General features: G+C 41.2%; 1 protein-coding gene across 1 annotated transcript in view; it reads right to left on the bottom strand.

Annotated features, from left to right (window-relative positions):
- FNDC1 (fibronectin type III domain containing 1) overlaps positions 1-19,925 on the bottom strand; it is a 148,142-nt gene that overhangs the window by 62,090 nt on the left and 66,127 nt on the right. Inside the window, exons 2-7 of the mRNA XM_066596123.1 lie at positions 18,060-18,254; positions 12,917-13,015; positions 10,174-10,288; positions 9,188-9,375; positions 8,564-8,671; positions 5,783-5,971 (exon numbers count right to left, since the gene is read on the bottom strand). Coding sequence (XP_066452220.1) covers positions 5,783-5,971; positions 8,564-8,671; positions 9,188-9,375; positions 10,174-10,288; positions 12,917-13,015; positions 18,060-18,254 — 894 coding nt within the window. The remainder of the gene's footprint in view (positions 1-5,782; positions 5,972-8,563; positions 8,672-9,187; positions 9,376-10,173; positions 10,289-12,916; positions 13,016-18,059; positions 18,255-19,925) is intronic.

Genomic DNA, 19,925 nt, shown 5'->3' with positions numbered 1-19,925 from the left:
AGCTGTAATTGGATCAAGCGTCAGCCAATCACAGCCAGTGCTCAATCATTCACAGTCAATCAAGCTGCTTTAGAATTATCCCCGCTGCCATCTCCCTACTCGGCTTTCAAATCCTCTGCCGTCAGTGCTGTGTAAGTCAGCGCTGTGATTGGATCGAGCACCAGCTGTGATTGGCTGGTGCGCAATCCAATCACAGCGCTTACTTACACTGCACTGACAGAGCCAAGCAGAGAGGACAGTGGGGAGAATTCAAGCAGCTTGTCGCACAGACACAGACGTCGGCTGGGAGGTGAGTATGGAGGTTTTTTTTTTACCTAGTATATACTCAAATATAGCTCGGCTTATATTCGAGTCAATAAGTTTTCCCAGTTTTTTGTGATGAAACTTATTGTCTCGGCTTATACTCGGGTCAGCTAATACTCGAGTATATATGGTATTAAGGAGTGAAATAAAAACACAAAATATTGAAACTATCTATAAATAAATCTAACACAATAGAATATAAAAGTAGACATACAGAAACTAAAAGAAAAACTGGCAATATTGCTCATAGCAAACAACCACAATGCCTTTTTCATTTTTCTAGAAAGTTGTACTGATTGTTTGCTACAAATAATGATACATTGTTTTTCTGTTCATTCCTCTGTCTACAATTTGCTCAGCAATAATAACTTATCACCTAGGATTTCTGCTGTTCCTTTTGAAAAAGGGTGGTACAGATGAGACAACTCCTTTAAAGAATATATTTTTTAAATATTGTATATTTAGACAGGAATCAACATGAATACATTTTGAAAAAACACACCTGGACTCAAATAGTTCTAAGCCTAAATGGGTCTTCAGGTGAACTAAAAAATGTGCTTCTCTACAGACTTTCATATGAATAGGGAGGAGTGAAAATTCTGAAATGGTGCCCATACAAATCGTCACCTCTTGAAATTGAAAAAGACATGCACTGCAGTAAAGAATTAAAGTTGTGTTGGATAATCTGCAATTTCTTTGGTGATAAAAATATGTAGTAATAGCTTTTCAAGATTCAGATCTAGTTTCTTTTGCTTCAGAATTTTTATTTTCTTGAACAGTCTGCCATTTAAGATCAGGACTGTAATTTTCCCGTTTTAAAGAGGCAGATTGGTTTATGTTATATGGGTTCTTTACCTTCCCTGGAAGATTAGGGAGAAACAAAGTTCTAAAACTAAACTCTATACCCTTACCCTTTATCCATGTTCTCTGTTATCTCTTGGTTGAACTTGATAAACATATGTCTTATTTTTAGCTACTCTAAAGCCTTAGTCACACGGGCGTTTTTTCCCGCGATTTGTGGATCGCATGACGGATGCGCATCCGCAAATCGCGTGATCGGCGCCGAAAAATCGCCCGAAAAAACTGCTCCTAGCCGCATTTCAATAGAAATGGGCCGGAGCTGTCCAGCGCATTGAATTCAATGGAGCCGGCAATACAGCCGGCTCTATTGAAAGCAATGGGCTGCGGGCGATCTCACGATGAATTTTCGGGAAATGAATTCAGCTGAGAGCTGCCCCTGATTGGTCCCTGTGCTGAGCCAATCAGAGGCAGCACTCACTCACCCATTCATGAATTCATGAATGGGTAAGTGAGAGCTGCCTCTGATTGGTGAGGCTGTGACCAATCAGAGGCAGCTTATTCAGCAGGCGGGGATTTTAAATACCCGGCTGCTGAATACTACTCAGAGCAGTTCAGGAGAACTGCCGGCCGGCCGCGCTGAACTCCGTCTGCCGGGACCAGGTGAGTATATATTTTTTTTGTTTTTACACATTTCTGGATAAATTTCCAGGAAGGGCTTATATTTTTAAGCCCTTCCCGACAATTCATTGTGCGATCGCCGGCAACCCATTGCTTTCAATGGAGCCGGCTGTATTGCCGGCTCCATTGAATTCAATGGGCAAACATCATTCTTCTCTGCCACAGCTGTTACAGCTGTGGCAGAGGAGAATGATTTGTCTACTTCATGTTCTCAATTAGCGCATATAGAGAAGAGAACAGGAATCTGCGATCTGCGATTTCTGTTCTATAATTTATCGGACGAGCGCATAAAAAGCGCTCATGTGTCCGATACCATTGCAAAGCAATGGTTTTATAAAATCGCCGGACGCATGCACATGCGCAAATCGCGCGAAAAAAACGCCCGTCTGACTGAGCCTTAACTATGTAACTATGATTGGTTGAAAGTTCAATATTTTTTCAGAGTTACAGTATGGTCTAGCAAAGCAAAAGAATGATATCAATTTGTTCTTGAACATTGAATAAAGAAGAAGCACTAGATAAGTTTTTAAATGCTTTACATCAAAAGATTGGGAGAATTTTAGCAAATTGACAGGCAAGCAAAAAAAACTGGCAAATACATGTTTGAATAAAATGTAGAAACATTTTCCTGGAGAAAATACATTACAGTTCTGTATAAAACATTGTATTGTTCACTAAAAGAAGATTAGTTTTGTCTTGCATATCATTAGGGCACATCTACAGACTTAGCAGATTGTAACTGGTCTTTTATAACTTGTCTCAGAAAGTTATCTTAACGTAATACATAAAAAAAGTTATTCTCTCATTTTAAACTTTAAGAACCTATTGTAAAGCAATTGAAGGGTAAATAAACTGTGGCACAGCGAGTTATTAATTTATAACCCATTAGAAGTCATGTTAAACGTTGCTGCAACTGTACAGGTGCCATTTTTTTTACCATTATCCAATGCAGCGAAGAATCTCATAGTGCTTAAGATACAGTATTTTTTTTTTATGTCCTCTTTGTTGCCTTTAATTTCAGATTTTCCCTCATTAACCTAAATGTTTTTGTAGAACTAAATAAAATTTGCTACTATGACTACAGAAAATCACTGAAATTTTTGCAGCTTTTTTATTGCAGCAGCTATACAACCCTTTAGTAGTTTTCCACTTGTTGTATATTAACATTTCAAGGGTTGTTTCTAGAGATGAGCGAGCATACTCGCTAAGGACAATTGCTTGATCGAGCATTGTCCTTAGCGAGTATCTTCCCGCTCGGCAGAGAAGGTTCGGCTGCCGGCGCGGGTGACAGGTGAGTTGCAGCCATGAGCAGGGGGGAGCGAGGGAGAGAGAGATCCCCCTCCGTTCCTCCCCGCTCTCCCCCGCCGCTCCCTGCCTGCCGCCGGCAGCCGAACCTTTGCTCCCGAGCGGACAGGTACTCGCTAAGGGCAATGCTTGATCGAGCAATTGCCCTTAGCGAGTATGCTCGCTCATCTCTAGTTGTTTCCTTTCCTTTATATATTCATTAAAATAATCACTTTTACGGAGCATAGCTACTCTGCAAGCTCAAACTTAATATCAACTGCTAAAAAAGGTAACTAGTCCCTGTTTGGAGATTTCTTGAAGAGAATTTGTCACAAGGCAGATCACTTTATAAGATGATCATGGTAATTTGCCGCACTTGGTGACACTTTGACAACAAAAGTAACCCAGAACCTGCATTCACGGCAAATCAAAAACAACTGCACTGTATGCTGATTACTCATAATTGCAGCTTCTTCTGGAGATTCTGAACAGCCTTCCCCCACTGAGGCACATTACTATGAGCTTATTACAGATGCTCTTTAGAGAACAGTTTTCCAAAAAAGATATTACAACAAGGGAATTACCCGGTTCTTTTTGATTAATTTTGCTAAAAACAGCCAGCCATAACGCCTTTCGCGGTCGCAGCCCCTTTTTCAGATACGGCTGCTCAATGCGGGGAATGTGGATGACAGAATTTTCCACCACACTGTGAAGAAGAATCACGGGTGTCGGCTGATTAACTCAGAAGAGAATATATCATCAGCAGTATTGGCAATAGTTTTTTTGTGTTTTTTTTCTTTTTTAAAGGCTGCACATGCGCGTAGACTCATGGCAAATTACAGACAGTCTCTCCACCCTCTCTTTAGAGATCAGAGACAGATTCACTTTGAAGATGGTCTGTCACTATTTTTGAATTACTAGATTGACCCGATGTTCGCTACATGAACATAAAATGTTTCAAAAGTGGTGGTTGTGAACTTCTAAATCTGCTTGGTTAGGTGATTATTTAGAGTGTCACTTTGTATTTGGAGCAGATATCTAATATGAAATAAGCCTGCAGGCCTCTCTCTGTTTGTCTGTATTTCTCTCCATTTGTCTGTCTTTCTCTCTGTCTGTCTCTCTCTGTCTCTCACTCTGTCTATCTCTTTTTCTCTGTTTGTCTCTCTTATTGTCTGTCTCTCTGTCTGTTTGTCTCTCTCTGCCTCTCTCTATCTGTCTCTTTCATTGTCAGCCTCTCTCTCTCTGTGTTTCTGTCTGTCTGTCTATCTCTCTCTGTCTCTCTCTCTTTCTGTCTCAGTATTGCTCTGTCTCACTGTCTGTTTGTCCCTTTCGTTCTCTTTTTGTTTCTCTCTGTCTGTCTCTTTATCGCTCTCTCTTTCTGTCTCTATTGCTCTCTCTCTGTTTCTCTATCGCTCTCTCTATTATTTTCTCCGGGTCTCTCTATCGCTCTCTCTGTTTTTCTATTGCTCTGTCTATCGCTCTAGTTCTGTCTGTTTATTGCTCTCTCTGTCTATCTCTATTTCTCTGTTTTTCTCTGTCTCTCTATTGCTGTCTATTGCCCTATCTGCCTATCGCTCTCTCTGTCTCTCTATGCTCTCTCTGTTTCTCTGTCTCTCTATCGCTCTCTTTTTCTTTGTTTCTCTCTGTCTCTCTATTCCTATTTCTGTCTCTCTATCATTCTTTCTTTCTGTCTGTCTCTCTATCGCTCTTGGTTGGATTGGGCAGTGTATGGTGCAGTTTAGCAGTGTATGCTGTGTTGCTTAGCAAGGCTTCACTCATTCCAGCGCATGCCTGAAGCACAGCAGCGCACGCCCATAGACTTAACATTGTAACTTTTAACCCGTGTGACAGGTCCCTGAATGTATTAAACACACATTTGATGATTTTACTGCACCGGTGAGCATGTGTGTCATCTAATGACACCAACATCATACACCAAAGTTAAAGCAAAGGGGTCAAAGTGTGGTGCAAGTAAAAGCATGTAGGCTTATTTATATTAGATTACCAATGTCATCTCACAATATATTCTAATGAAAGAATTTATTAAATGGTCTTGTTTTTACCTATTCTTGGAAATTTTTAGTTAAGAGCAAATGAGTCTAATGGATTATCTTGTCTCTAAATTAGTCTAAAGGCTTCAGTGATGGATTTGATAAGCCATGGTTGCACAGAAATGATTGTGAGAAGAAATGGCATTCCTATCAGTTGTCAGCTTTTAGAGAAGGCTATGAAATTATGTATATTTTAAAACCATGCTCTACAGCAGTTGTCACTAAAGTCACTCAACATAATCACACATGCTTTATGACTATTGTTCATAACAGTTTAATTCGATAAACCAAGCCACTGTACTGTACCACACCCCACTGTACTTTACTAGCCCTTATAATAGTTATCAGTCGTTTAGGGTTGGCCTACTTGCATACCGCACTCACTTTTCCCATTAGTGTACAATATTTCTCTACAAATCCAGCACAAAGAACTATTTATTCTAGCGATGGAGGAAAAGACTATATTATATTGTTACAGTAAAAACCATAAACTAAACAACATACACTATTAAACAAACAATTGATTGTATGTTTTATGAGCTATAAAATTAGCACTGTGTCCACGCAGATTGGTTTTGTGGCACATTTCTGGAATCAGATGAGAACAATAAAACCATGAAGTAACAGTGAACAGATGGGTATTTCCCAATAAAGTGCATGCTTACCCGCTGGCATGGTGACTGTAAAGGCTTTAGACTGGGGACCCTGCCCTCTCCTGTTGGCTGCCCGGATTTTGAAAATGTACCGTTCACCGGGCTGCAGTCCATCAACTATGGCAGATGTGGTTGTTCCAGAATATGGTATGGATTTGCCTCCAAATGGTTTCATTGCAGGTGCATATGACACAATGTATTCTGTAGAGATTAAAAAAATAACAGATGTTCTTTGCATTACTACATCGTGCTGTACATTATTGTCTAAGTATTTGTTTCTGTTCTTCACATGGTGTTGTAACAAGTACAAGGGTGAGTCAAAAATTATCTGCACACGGGCTGTAGAATTTATCTCATAAAAAAAATGTTTTAGGCTTAGCTGTGACCTACGAATGCACCGCTAACTTCACATCTTCATCAAATGTGGATCTTCATCCTCTTAGGGCTTCTTTCAGGGGACCAAACAGGTAATAGTCCAATGAGGCAAAATCAAAACAATAGGGAGGATGCCTTAAAACCTCAAAATAAGGTTTGTTGTGATAATGTTCAAATACTGCCCTTAAGAATAACAGAAAACTGTAAGCATTAATTTTCCACCTGATGGTTGACTTTTGAATTTTTTCTTGGTCCTCAATTGAGGATGATTCCATTCCATACCATACCCTGCCATGTACTTGCAGGCTCAAAAAATGAACCACTGCATGTTGCTCTTCTTAAAGCAGCCATTTTAACTTGCACTGCTGGAACAAATTAACTGATGTAACACATTCAAACCTGCACAGCGGTGACTGAGGAGACAGCTACCTACAACGGAAAGTGTTGATAAGACCGTGCGGCCAACAGAAGTTTTAATATAACTGAAGTGTCAATAATTTTTGAATCACCCTTGTATAATAAATAGCAAGTCTCAGAAGAGCTTTCAAACAAAAAAATACACATCTTTAAAATCAAGCAGTAGAAAGCAACTCGGGGTCTATTACATCAATTGAAAAAAATGTAACGTATCTGAATTATGCTGAGGTACTTGTTTGTTTGCCTGAAGGCCCAAATTCTTCTGCTTCTCAGATACAGTAGTCCTTCAAAAGTTACAAGTTCAGAGTAAAGATCTGAAGAATGAACTAAGCAATAAGACATCTTGCTTACTCTTAAAATTACTCTGGAACCCCTCAACGAATAGAATAGCTGCCCAACTCAGTAATATCTGTTATTTGAGAGTAATTGCATGCAGCAGATTTGTTATAGAAGTTTCTACAACTGTCCCAGTCATCTGGTTTGAAGAAATCCATGTCCATGCTGCAGAAACAACCCAGTTTACATGTATGGAATGAATTACCAACCACAAAAATATGTCTGCAGCGAATTGACAATCTGTGAATGTATCCTTGCAATGTTTAATTATTGAGTTGGGAGAGAAACCATCTTAATGCCTGATGACATTCATATGTAATGCAGAATGCGATGCTATAATAACTTTTTATGGAATGTCCACCTGCTATTTGGTAGCAGGTGTATTAACAGCATTGTGTGCTGACTGAGGTTTGAGGAGATTTGTCCAGCATTAGATTGTGAGATAGATAGATATTAGATAGATAGTGTGATGTAGAGACTTTAGTCTGTCAGACATTTTGTGTTGTCTCAGCATCCATTTTTATGTTAGCCCATTCAGTATGCTGGATGTATGGCGGCCATTGTATGTAGTTAGCTAGCATTTGTAATTTGTCAGGATACTGGGAAAGATGAGTTCAATGTTTCAATCTCACCCAACTCTTCCCCTTTCTCCCTTGCATCTGCCAGATCTTTTTGATGTACAAGAGGTCAAGAAACCCTGCTCCAGTGGCAATAAAGCTAGCCATTAACACAGAAGTGCTCAATTACCCCCCACACCCAGATATTGTGACACCTAGGCTGGTTCAAACAGACAAAGTGATGCCAGGATTTTTATTAAGAGAATCTTTTAATAAAGGTTATTGGGTCATCTAAAGGACCTAGCCTGATATGAAATATATTTTTAGAATCAGGCAGCCCAGCTGAACAAAACACATCTACACATGTTGCGCTATGAACTCGGTAACACCCTGAAATGGCATATCTTCGTACATGGGCCTAATTCCCGTATCATGCTTAGTATAGATGGATTGGTAAATCCCTGATATTAAAGATGACGGCCATATCTTTCCCATTGGAGTACCTCCCAGGGAAATGTGACTGAAATATTAGATCAAGGTTTCCTACAGATTTTCCCCACATATACTCAGCCCGCCTTGATGACATCAGGAAAAGGCCGGCGGGGTGTGGTTCTGCAGAAGCTTTAAAACTCAGTGCATTCTTTATCCAAATTGTCAGCCTCTGGAGTGCCCTATGCCTGTGGACTGCCCTGTAATTCCATGTGACTCCACACAAAAAATTATAACTTTCTTTTAATTTCTTCTGTTTATTTCAAAATACTGCTTGTTGTGTATTAATACAGTATTTTCTTATACTCCCATGTAACAACCTTTTTTTTATATATTTTTGTACATATCTATATTTGCACTCACTGCTAGACCTTTTCTAGAATAAATCTACAATTTATCAGTTAAGCCTTGTCTGTTTTAAAACGACTCATAAACTCTGAAGATTGTGTTCATAATTCATAAGTCTGGGTTCCAGTTTAATATTCAATATTCAAAATAGTGCATATGCTTGTATTGCTAGAAAATGTTTAATGTTGGAACCAAAATCAAACCAATAGGTTTAGAAATCAGTTAAACCAAAAGTTGTTTATGGTCTATAATAGAGCAGACTTGTAATTACCTTTTATTTTGCCAGCACTGTCAGTGAGTTCATCCCACATTATCCTCACAGATGTAGGTTTGCTTCTCAGTGGTTCTACATAAAGGTTCTCAGGTGCAGTTGTTGGAGCTTTAGAAATAAAATGATTAGGTAAACTAAATTAATATATATGAAATATGAAACTTTATATGTCACAGTCTATCTCTGTATCGAGTAGGTTTTAGTCAGAATATCTCCTCCTACCCAATCTAGTGAGTGGAGGAATACAAGATATACTCATTATCAAATAGGTTGTATTGGTTTAATAATATGCCTTGTGTGGCTATGGACCTCATGCAGGACAACCAGCATACATAACCACAAAGTTATGTTACGCATTACAATCTCAATCACAATCTCAATATACCTGTTCGAACATATTGGTCTAGAAAATTTCACTTGGTTTTAATGAGTGATTCCTCTATTTTTGCACAAAACTTTTAGATAAGCTTATACATGTGGTTCATTACCTGCACTTTGGGAAAACTTAAATTCCAATTATTAGCATCAAGTTAAAAAGTTGTGACCACACAAGTTATTGAATAGTCTGATGTTACAATATGCATCTGCACTCTTTAATCTACCACATAAAAAAATTATATATACCAGATTCAGGAGTCCTTTGAAAAATTGAAGAACTCCATTGGCTTTCTTCTTCTCCTTGGGAAATACGGACAGAAAATTCATACATGGCATCAGGATTTAGTTTGTCAATCAAGGCACGTCTTGTGTTTATTTGCTTGTAATCCCAACGTGCAGACTCTCCCTTCTCACGGTATCGAATTGTGTAATGTCTGTCAAAAGACAATGTTTGGTAGAAGCTGTAGTCTTTTAACGGACTGAAACATCTGTTATACTGAAATCAACTAAATTGTGCACTTTTAATAAACTAATAATAAACTGGCCTGAAATTCCTAAGTGACTATATGGGTCCATCAGATTTCTGTCACGATATCTGGCATTTTATGGAACAAAAAAAGGACATTCTGCACTATTTTGTTCAGTATTTTTGAAGGTAAGTGTGACTTAGATCCTAAATGGATCATCTAATGTAGATGCAAACACGTCCATGCTGAAAAGGAAGACATCCTGAGACAGTGCATGTCTCATTGGTTCCTATCTTTACTGGTAATTACAATACATTACTGTACAGTACCTACAGATATCCTAGTACCAATTTCCTAGGAAGTCTTTTTTCATATGTGTTTATTATCAGTATTGATATCCACACTGAACACACATGAGTGGGATGAAACACCTAACATAGTAACACAGTATGTAATGCCAAAAAAAGGACACATGTCCATCCAGTTCAGCCTATTACCACCACCCCACCCAGAGGAAGGCAAAAAAAAGCAAACAATGTGGTAGAAGCCATTTTCCCCCATGTGAGGGAAAACATTCCTTCCAGACTCCAATTTGGCAATTGGAATAATCTCTGGATCAACAAGGGTGGGAGAGCAGATAGTCCAAGTCCCTAAACACCTAGATACAGAGCATAATTTATGTTTTTGGCTTTAACATTACATTTCTAAAATACAGGTAAACTTGGCATCTGTCTCAGCATCATATTTTTAGGCTCAGTAACTTACCTGTTGGAGTCAACTTTTTGGGAGTTTTCATGCATTGGATCCACCCATGTAACAAGCACAGATTGAGAGGACAACACTCTGACACTTACTTCCTTAGGCTCCAAAAGATTATCCTCTGCAATAACACATTACATATTAATGATCTGTTAATGCATATAACCTATAACACATTTCAGCAACGTGCACTTTTTACTTCTGCTAAATTGAGTTCCCTTGAATTATGAAGTATGTTCACTCAGGACTGTTTCACTCAGGGCAAAAATTCATTAGAAATGCCATTCAATTTATGAGAAAGGTCATGTCTCCCACCAGAAGTTAAAGGGATTGCCCAGGCAAGCAAAATACTTACCCAAACCTGCCGGCACCCCATAATTGTTTTTCAGTGAAGACCTTTAAATATAAGCTCTTTCCTGAAAAACAAACATTTTAGTGTAAAAAAAAAAATATATATATATATATATACTTACCTGTCCGCCGCTGCCGTGTTCCCCGCGGGAATGAAGAACATAAAATCCTGCCTGCTGAAAGAGCTGCTTGTGATTGGCTGAGTGCCTCAGCCAAGCACAGGCAGCTCTAACCTGTCATTTATTCAGTGAGAGCTGCCTGTGATTGGTTGAGGCACTCAGCCAATCACAAGCAGCTCTTTCAGCAGGCGGGGATTTTAATTCCGCCCCTGCTGAAAAAACTGCATTGCAGAGCCGGGGACAGCCCAGGGAGGATGCGGCTGAGCCCCGGCAGCTGAAGATAGGTAAGTATGTGGTTTTTATTATTTTTAACACTACTTTGCCTTGTTTTTTAGGGAAGGGCTCATATTTAAAACAGGGTGATGGCAGCTGGATCCCCTACCGCAGCTGTCATCTGTGACAGCTGCGGTAGGGAATTCTTTATTCCCAGCAGGGATTTAGAATTCCTTTGCCGCATCTGTCACATCTGTGACAGGTGCAGCAGGGAATTCTTTAATCCCCGTAGGGATGAAGAAAACATCTGCTGCATGTTTTCTTCGTCCCCGCTGGGGACATGGCAGCGGCGGACAGGTAAGTATATATATATATTTTTTTTTTTACACTAAAATGGTTGTTTTTTATGGAAGAGCTTATATTTAAAGCTCTTCATTGAAAAACAATTAAGGGGTGTCGGCGGAGCGTTGTCTTCATTGGAGTCGCCGGCAGCAGCCGTCGCTCCATTGAAGGCAATGCACGGACCTGCATTCATGCGTGTTTGTGCATATACGTGGGTGTGCACTTTTGTGCGCACCTATGTACGGCACACGCACACGCTCGTGTCAAGCCACCCTTAGGAACTAGCTGTTCAGATTATTTCAATAACTTTGCCAGAACTGCTAAATCGGACTGGACTGGGTAATTATTTTGGCTGCCTGGATAACCAATTAAAAAGTGATGGTGGGAAAGCAGGTAGTGCAAGCCCCTAGATAGCCTTACAGCATTGAAAACCTCTGCTGCAAAGCCACTTTACAGGAGAGACTTCCAGCTTTGCACCTATTAGGTACTGCTTGAGGATGAGTTATTAACACAAACTGAAAAATTCAAAACGGGAAAAATTATTTTACTTAATTTTTGCAAGATAAGATTAGCCCTGCCATTATTCAACCTTGTTAAACAAGGCAGATACAAGTGTATTATGTGATACTGCAACATAATAAAGGGGACAACTACAGTATAAGCTTGGTTCACCATTAATCTTTTAGAGTTACTAAATTACAGACAGGTTTATATAGAAGTTGATGGAACAAATGAAACCATACAAAAGGGATGCTGAATATGGACTAGACTTCTTAGAATTGTAATAAGAAATTCTGATTTTCAATTCTGCGACCAGAACTGATTCCATGGATTAGAGCATCCTTGTATCTATTAAGCAAGCTAATCAAAACTTTTGGTGAATGCAATGGGCTATTGACATTGCACCTAATATCTTTCGCACCGTGACATCATTGTCATTCTTAGCGCATACATTTCCATACACAATGTAGATTTCACAATGTCTTGTTCGGTGTCTGTCTGTCTGTTCGTGTGCAGACACTTGGTGTCTATTACGTCATCTTTAAGTGAGAGGACACCTGAAATCCCCTCCATCCGTAGGTGTGCAGACACTTGTGTCTGAACTACATTTTATGTGGTGTTCCTGCATATTCCTATCTAGGTTGAGACAGGTGTCCCTAAGTACAGTATGGCGCCATCATTTTTGAGGCGATCACCCCACTTGTATGCAGGGTTACCTTTCCTGTGGCTTAGTTATGTTGGTGTTTAGGCACTCACAAGACAACAAGGACCCTTGATGTGGGCTTGTGAGCCTATGTACTTTGGCCGAAATACTAGGTAATACCTTATACTTATTTATTCTCCCATCTGCTTGTTGCGTAAGTACATTGGTAAGTATTTGGCCACCTCGTGTTGGTGTAGGTTTTATGCCCCTGTTCTCCCTTTTTTGCTTGCACATTGAGTTTATCTATGGTGTCCGATACTGTGTGTGTATTCACTTCACTATCCCCTTCAGCCTTAAATATATGTTCATGCAGGCAAGTTGAATAAGACCTGCATGAACATAACAATACTGCACCAAAATAAATTAAATAAATGTACAAAGGAAGTAAATAGCTTTTTATCACACATCTATTTTTTATAATTGTCCACACTTTTCTCCTAAAACTCTGTAAGGTCTGTGTTTAATTCTGCAGCCCTAGTGCCACTGTTTGGCCCATTATCAAAGTAAACAAGCTTCATACCTGGAATTTTAAGTTTTGTTATAGCTGCCCGATATACTGGCTGGCTTTTTTCTTGGGGATTCATTGACTGAAGAGAGACCACATGTACAGACTCAGATGCTGAAAGGAAGGAATTAAGGAACTTCAGTAATGTAATCATAGCAGAAATCTGAGAAAGAAGTGGAGTAGTCATTGCAGAACTAACTGCTAGAATATTTCACTTTAATTGTAGCTACATGTACTTTGTTTTCTGCATCTGAGCCAATATTTTATCAATTTTATTCTAGGCTTCTACAGGGTGGTCCAAAGATATGGAGAATCCTGAATAAATGGAAAACGGTGAGTAGGAATGCAATCCTGTGTGTGGCATGCTGTTAAGGGGAAAGGGGCAAATCTGTGAGTGGCGGTGTCTAACATGATGGCCATTTTTAAAGCCACCATCTTGAAACCAAGATGATATTTTCAAATGGAAGGGGTGCATGTGACATATGTATCTGATAGAGAATGTGATGATGAATCCAAATCTGTGATTAAATGTGGCACTTATTTATGTCTGCCAAACTTATTATCAATTTTCTCTTTGTTACAGGCACAGATTTGGCTGCGAGATTCATACGCAAGGAGAAGATAGAAATTGAGCTGATCTCCGGGGAGCGCAGCACCCAAGTCATTGCATTGGATTTCAACAGTCATCACACTTGCTTGTCAAATTTCACCAAACAGGTTCTGTGTTGGACCTGCCAAAAAGTACACATAACAAAACTGCCACAGAAAAAGTAACAACAATGATAATCAACCTGAGCAAGAACAATAGCCATCCTCGTGTACTTCTGGTGGAGCCCACATTGTAACACACGGCGTCTGCATAGAGCGAGGTGAGTCAGGTGGATACTGGCTGAGCACAAATGGTACACATACAAGATCCAGTTGCTGCATCATCTCAATAAGGGTAATACAGATCGCCGTGTTGAATTTGCAGAATGGGTGTCGCAGCAATTGCAACGGGACACACATTTCACAGACTGTACTGTTCAGTGATGAAGCAAACTTCTATGTGATCAGGAAGGTAAACAAACAAAACACACAGTAGACAGATGCCTCCAAAATGATTGGTGCTCAGAAAGTTATGGCGTGTTGCAGTGTGTGGGGTACGAAGATAGTGGGCCCATTCTTCATCAACGGTAACCTGAGTGCTGCCAAGCATCTGCAATTGTTATGTTCCCATCACTGGCCATTGTTTTTCCAGCAGGACAGCCGTCCCCACTCCCCCATGTTATGGATATGATGTCCGCAAGTTTTTGGGTCAGCAATTTCTGGAGAAGTGGATTGGACATCATGGCAGAAGTCTTGAACTTCTACCTGTGGGAGGATGTTAAAGGGGTTGTCCCGCGAAAGCAAGTGGGGTTATACACTTCTGTATGGCCATATTAATGCACTTTGTAATATACATCGTGCATTAAATATGAGCCATACAGAAGTTATTCACTTACCCACTCCGTTGCTGGCGTCCCCGTCGCCATGGCTCCGTCTAATTTCAGCGTCTAATCGCCCGATTAGACGCGCTTGCGCAGAAGGGTCTTCTCCCTTCTGGTCGGTCCGGGCACGAGCTGCGTTCTGGCTCCGCCCCCTTCTACGCGTCATCACGTAGCTCCGCCCCGTCACGTGTGCCGATTCCAGCCAATCAGGAGGCTGGAATCGGCAATGGACCGCACAGAGCCCATGGTGCACCATGGGAGAAGACCCGCGGTGCACCATGGGAGAAAACCGCGGTGCATCATTGGGAAAGGACCGGCGGCCATCTTTAAAAGAAGAAAAGAAGATGCTGCGCGAACTGGGAAGGAGGTAAGCGATTTTTTTTTTTTTTAATTACAAACGGTATTGATTTTAACGGGGCAGAATGCGGGGGTAGGTTGAAAAAAAATTGCATTTCGCCGTGGGACAACCCCTTTAAGTCCAGAGTTTTCACGCAGTGAAAATCCAGAGTGTGGTGCACATGCAACAGCAGATCCTGGATGCCTGTGCATGCATATCTGCTGAGGTGTTGCTTTCAGTGCATTGTAAATGAGAAAAGAGGATAGACTTTCTAATTTGAAACAATAGGGAGAACATTGATCATATCCAGTAGTGGATCGTCATTATGTACAATGTACATGACATTTAAGCACATGCTTAGATTCCTCATCAATTTCTTTATTCGATACATATGTTACAGACACCCATTTCCATTTAAAAAATTATCTACTTGCTTACAACATGATGGCTTTCAAAATGGCCACCACCTTAGATACCACTTCTCTCAGATTTCCACAATTCCCCTAAGCAACATGCAACATACAAGATGGCACTCCCAACCACTATTTTCCTTTTATTCAGGTGTCTCCATACCTTAGGACCACCTTGTATTTAGAGGCAGTGGTATAATGTGTCTAGCAGCTGCATTATGTCTGTATAAACCTCATTATTTGCGTCCCTCTTTTAGGTTTTTACGCCCAATATTTTGTCAATGTTTTCTCAGTTGTATTTTCTCTTATAGCTCTAGAGCAGGGGTGTCAAACTCATTTTCACCGAGGGCCACATCAGCCTTATGGTTGCCTTCAAAGGGCCGATTCAAATTGTAAGGCAGTAAAGTAAAAGTGAACCCCACACGGGCCCGAATGGTAATAAGGTCCCCCATAGTGACCAGTGACACACACCATTCTGCGCATACACACGCACAGACGCACACGTTCTGCGCATACACACGCACACCATTCTGCGCATACACCCGCACAGACACACACCATTCTGCGCATACACACGCACAGACACACACCATTCTGCGCATACAGATGCACATACGCACACCATTATGCGCATACAGACGCACACACGCACACCATTTAGCGCATACACATGCACACCATTCTGCGCATACACCCGCACAGACGCACACCATTCTGCGCGCATACAGATACACACACGCACACCATTATGCACATACACACGCACAGACGCACACATTCTGCGCATACACACGCACACCATTCTGCGCATACAGACGCACACACGCACACTATTTTGCGCATACACATGCACACCATTCTGCGCATACACCTGCACACCATTTTGCGCATGCACATGCACACATTCTGCACATACACCCGCACAGACGCCCACCATTCTGCGCATACAGATGCACACACGCACACCATTATGCACATACACGCGCACAGATGCACACATTCTGCGCATACACACGCACAGACGCACATATTCTGCGCATACAGATGCACACACATACATCATTTTGCGCATACACACGCACACCATTCTGCGCATACAGGCGCACACACGCACACTATTTTGCGCATACACATGCACAAATTCTGCGCATACACCCGCACAGACGCACACATTCTGCGCATACACAGGCACACCATTCTGCCCATACAGACGCACACACGCACACCATTCTGCACATACACACGCACACCATTATGCACATACACGCGCACAGATGCACACATTCTGCGCATACACACGCACAGACGCACACATTCTGCGCATACACACGCATACCATTATGCGCATACAGACGCACACACGCACATCATTTTGCGCATAAACACGCACACCATTCTGCGCATACAGGCGCACACATGCACACTATTTTGCGCAAACACATGCACACCATTCTGCGCATACACCTGCACACCATTTTGCGCATGCACACGCACAGACGCACACATTCTGCGCATACACACGCACAGACGCACACATTCTGCGCATACACAGGCACACCATTCTGCGCATACAGACGCACACACGCACACCATTCTGCGCATACACACGCACACCATTTTGCACATACACACGCACACCATTCTGCGCATACACACGGACACCATTATGCACATACACGCGCACAGACGCACACATACTGCGCATACAGACGCACACACGCACACCATTCTGCGCATACACACGCACACCATTTTGCACATACACATGCACACCATTCTGTGCATACACCCGCACAGACGCACACATTCTGCGCATACACAGGCACACCATTCTGCGCATACAGACACACACACGCACACCATTCTGCGCATACACACACACACCATTTTGCACATACACATGCACACCATTCTGTGCATACACCCGCACAGACGCACACATTCTGCGCATACACAGGCACACCATTCTGCGCATACAGACGCACACACGCACACCATTCTGCGCATACACACGCACACCATTCTGCGCATACACACGCACACCATTATGCACATACACGCGCACAGACGCACACATTCTGCGCATACACACGCACAGACGCACACACACGCACAGACGCACACATTCTGCGCATACACACGCACACCATTCTGCGCATACAGACGCACACACGCACATCATTTTGCGCATACACACGCACACCATTCTGCGCATACACCTGCACACCATTTTGCGCATGCACATGCACACCATTTTGCGCATACACACGCACAGACGCACACATTCTGCGCATACACCCGCACAGACGCACACATTCTGCGCATACACAGGCACACCATTCTGCGCATACAGACGCACACACGCACACCATTCTGCGCATACACACGCACACCTTTTTGCACATACACACGCACACCATTCTGCGCATACACACGCACAGGCGCACACCATTCTAAACATATACGCACACTATTAGACATTTATACGTACAGACACACACATATATACACACAAGGACACTTCTGCATTCTGATACACATATTTATACTTACCTGCATCCTACTGGCAGGTATACCAGCTGCTCTCAGTCCTTCTTGGAGCAGTGAGAGGAGGTCAGCGCTGACTGGCTCTCACCCTGCAGCTGCTGCTCCTCAGCGTCGCTCTCCTCTCTGCACTCTTCTTCCCTCCTCCGCGGCCGTTGTCAGTCTGCTATCGGCACTCCTCTATTACTGTCTGCACTAGACAGAACAAGCCGAGAAAAGATCATCTACTGACAGCAGCACGGAGGAGTGAGGGAACTTACTGCACAGCTGGTGGGCCACAGAAAATCAGGCAGCGGGCCTTGTGTTTGACACCTGTGCTCTAGAGTCATAGCTAGTCTCCGGACATTCCCTTGCTTTCTATATATGTATTATTTATTCTGTAATATAACTCAACCTACCTCGTTGCTTATTGTCTTCATTACGAACCACTGGTCTTACTGGAGCAAAGTCGACCCTTCTTGCACTTTCACCTAGATTGGAAGGATGGCCACGAAATCTGCGTACAGTTCTCATTCCTGCTGTTTGAGAGAGTGGTGATCTGTCATCAGAGTTACGAGGTCGCAATCGAAATGTTCTGCTTGGGAACCTCCTTCCTTAAAAAGCACAGGAGAGACCATATATGAGAATTGCATAAAACAGTACATAATCACACTAAGTTTTTTATATGTAAACCCAATTTTTATGTAAATGGGTCCAATTCTATGTGCTGAGTAGATTCATATATTTTTACAGCAGACAGAGTTCTGTTTTCACATATAGAACTCTAAAACTCTGCAGAGGGAGAATGTACAGAATTTACTATTTGTTTGCAGCCACCACTAGAGGGGGGTGGGGGTGGTATAGGAGTTTACTACATACTGTTCGATCATGAGAAAATAAATAAAACGGCGTAGAATACAAACCTTATAATAGCTATTGGCGAAATAAATTATATAGTCAGTATAGGTTTGAGATTTTATTTTTGATGTTTCTTTTCTGAAATCTGAACAGATTTACACAACATGTTCCCAACAAAGCGGATGTACAATGGGTCTGTGATGTGAGAGCATACATATAGTAAGAGATCAACATCAATATTACAAGCGAAAGGCAAGTCTATATATGTTATAACCAGAGGTGGGAGGTTCGATGGGCAGTTAATCTAGATGAAGATGGGTTTTCATGAAGTTTAAAGCATGTAAATTCAATTTGGCATCATTATTGAAATCTTCAACTAGTGCGATGGGCATTTGTGTATTGACTATCAGGTTTTCACTGATTATCTTTGTAGCCTCAGAGTAAACTCCTGCAGACAAAGCAACGGCTTACACAAATCTAATGTGAAAACAAATTCTTAATATTTGAGAATAAAGCTAAAAAATTTTATTAACTAAGCTTTCACTAATTATTTTGTATGAAGTTTACTTTTGATGAATTTTCACTATTCTGTGAACGAGTTGCATGTAAAACACTTGCTGAATATATCCTCCAGTAGATAGAGCTGTGTGATGTCCTTATAGGCCCTGGTCTGTAAATATAGTATAGAGGCAACAAAGGGAAAGAGGATTACAACAATATGGTGTGTGTGTGTGTGTGTGTGTGTGTGTGTACATAGCCTTTCATATAGAAAAGCTAGTCACATTTAGGAATATCTGGATTCTGCTTACACTGTCATCTGCTTTTTGTTTTTTTTTACTGACCGGATTAATGACATCAGCTTTGACACGCTAGTTTTGTTTTTTATTCTTTCTAATTCCACTTCCTTAACAGACAACGGAAATCCTGACTTGATGGAATAATGACTGCGTATAAATTTTAGTTTAATGCAGCATATTTAATTGCAATATATTCTCCATTGTACCACTTGGTGTTCTACAGCACTATATACCAAAAAAAAAACTGGTCAGTAATGTGAACCATCAAGGTGTAACTTCTTAGGTTTTAAGAAATTGCTGCCATTTACAGGGTTGTGTAACTTTGGATGGGAATAAAAGCCTCCCCGTTTTTTTCCGTGTGAATTCACATTAGAGACTCTCTTACAAAAAAGCATTTGAAAAATGTAGGAAGGGGGTAAAAGAAACAAATCCCTATATGATATCCAAGACTTTGAAACAGGCCTGAGATATACTAATCGACGAGAACATTTGTCTCATCCTCTTACATACACAGATATTTCAGAATTGTGGGTGGGAGGAATAAGGGAACGAGGAGGAAATAGAAAGAAAATGAAAAATAAGAGATCAGTCTAGTAATAGAACACATTCTAGAGGGAATTGAACAATTTC

The sequence above is a fragment of the Eleutherodactylus coqui genome, chromosome 3 (genome assembly GCF_035609145.1).
Source record: "Eleutherodactylus coqui strain aEleCoq1 chromosome 3, aEleCoq1.hap1, whole genome shotgun sequence".
NCBI lineage: Eukaryota > Metazoa > Chordata > Amphibia > Anura > Eleutherodactylidae > Eleutherodactylus > Eleutherodactylus coqui.
This window is presented reverse-complemented; position numbering and strand designations above follow the sequence as displayed.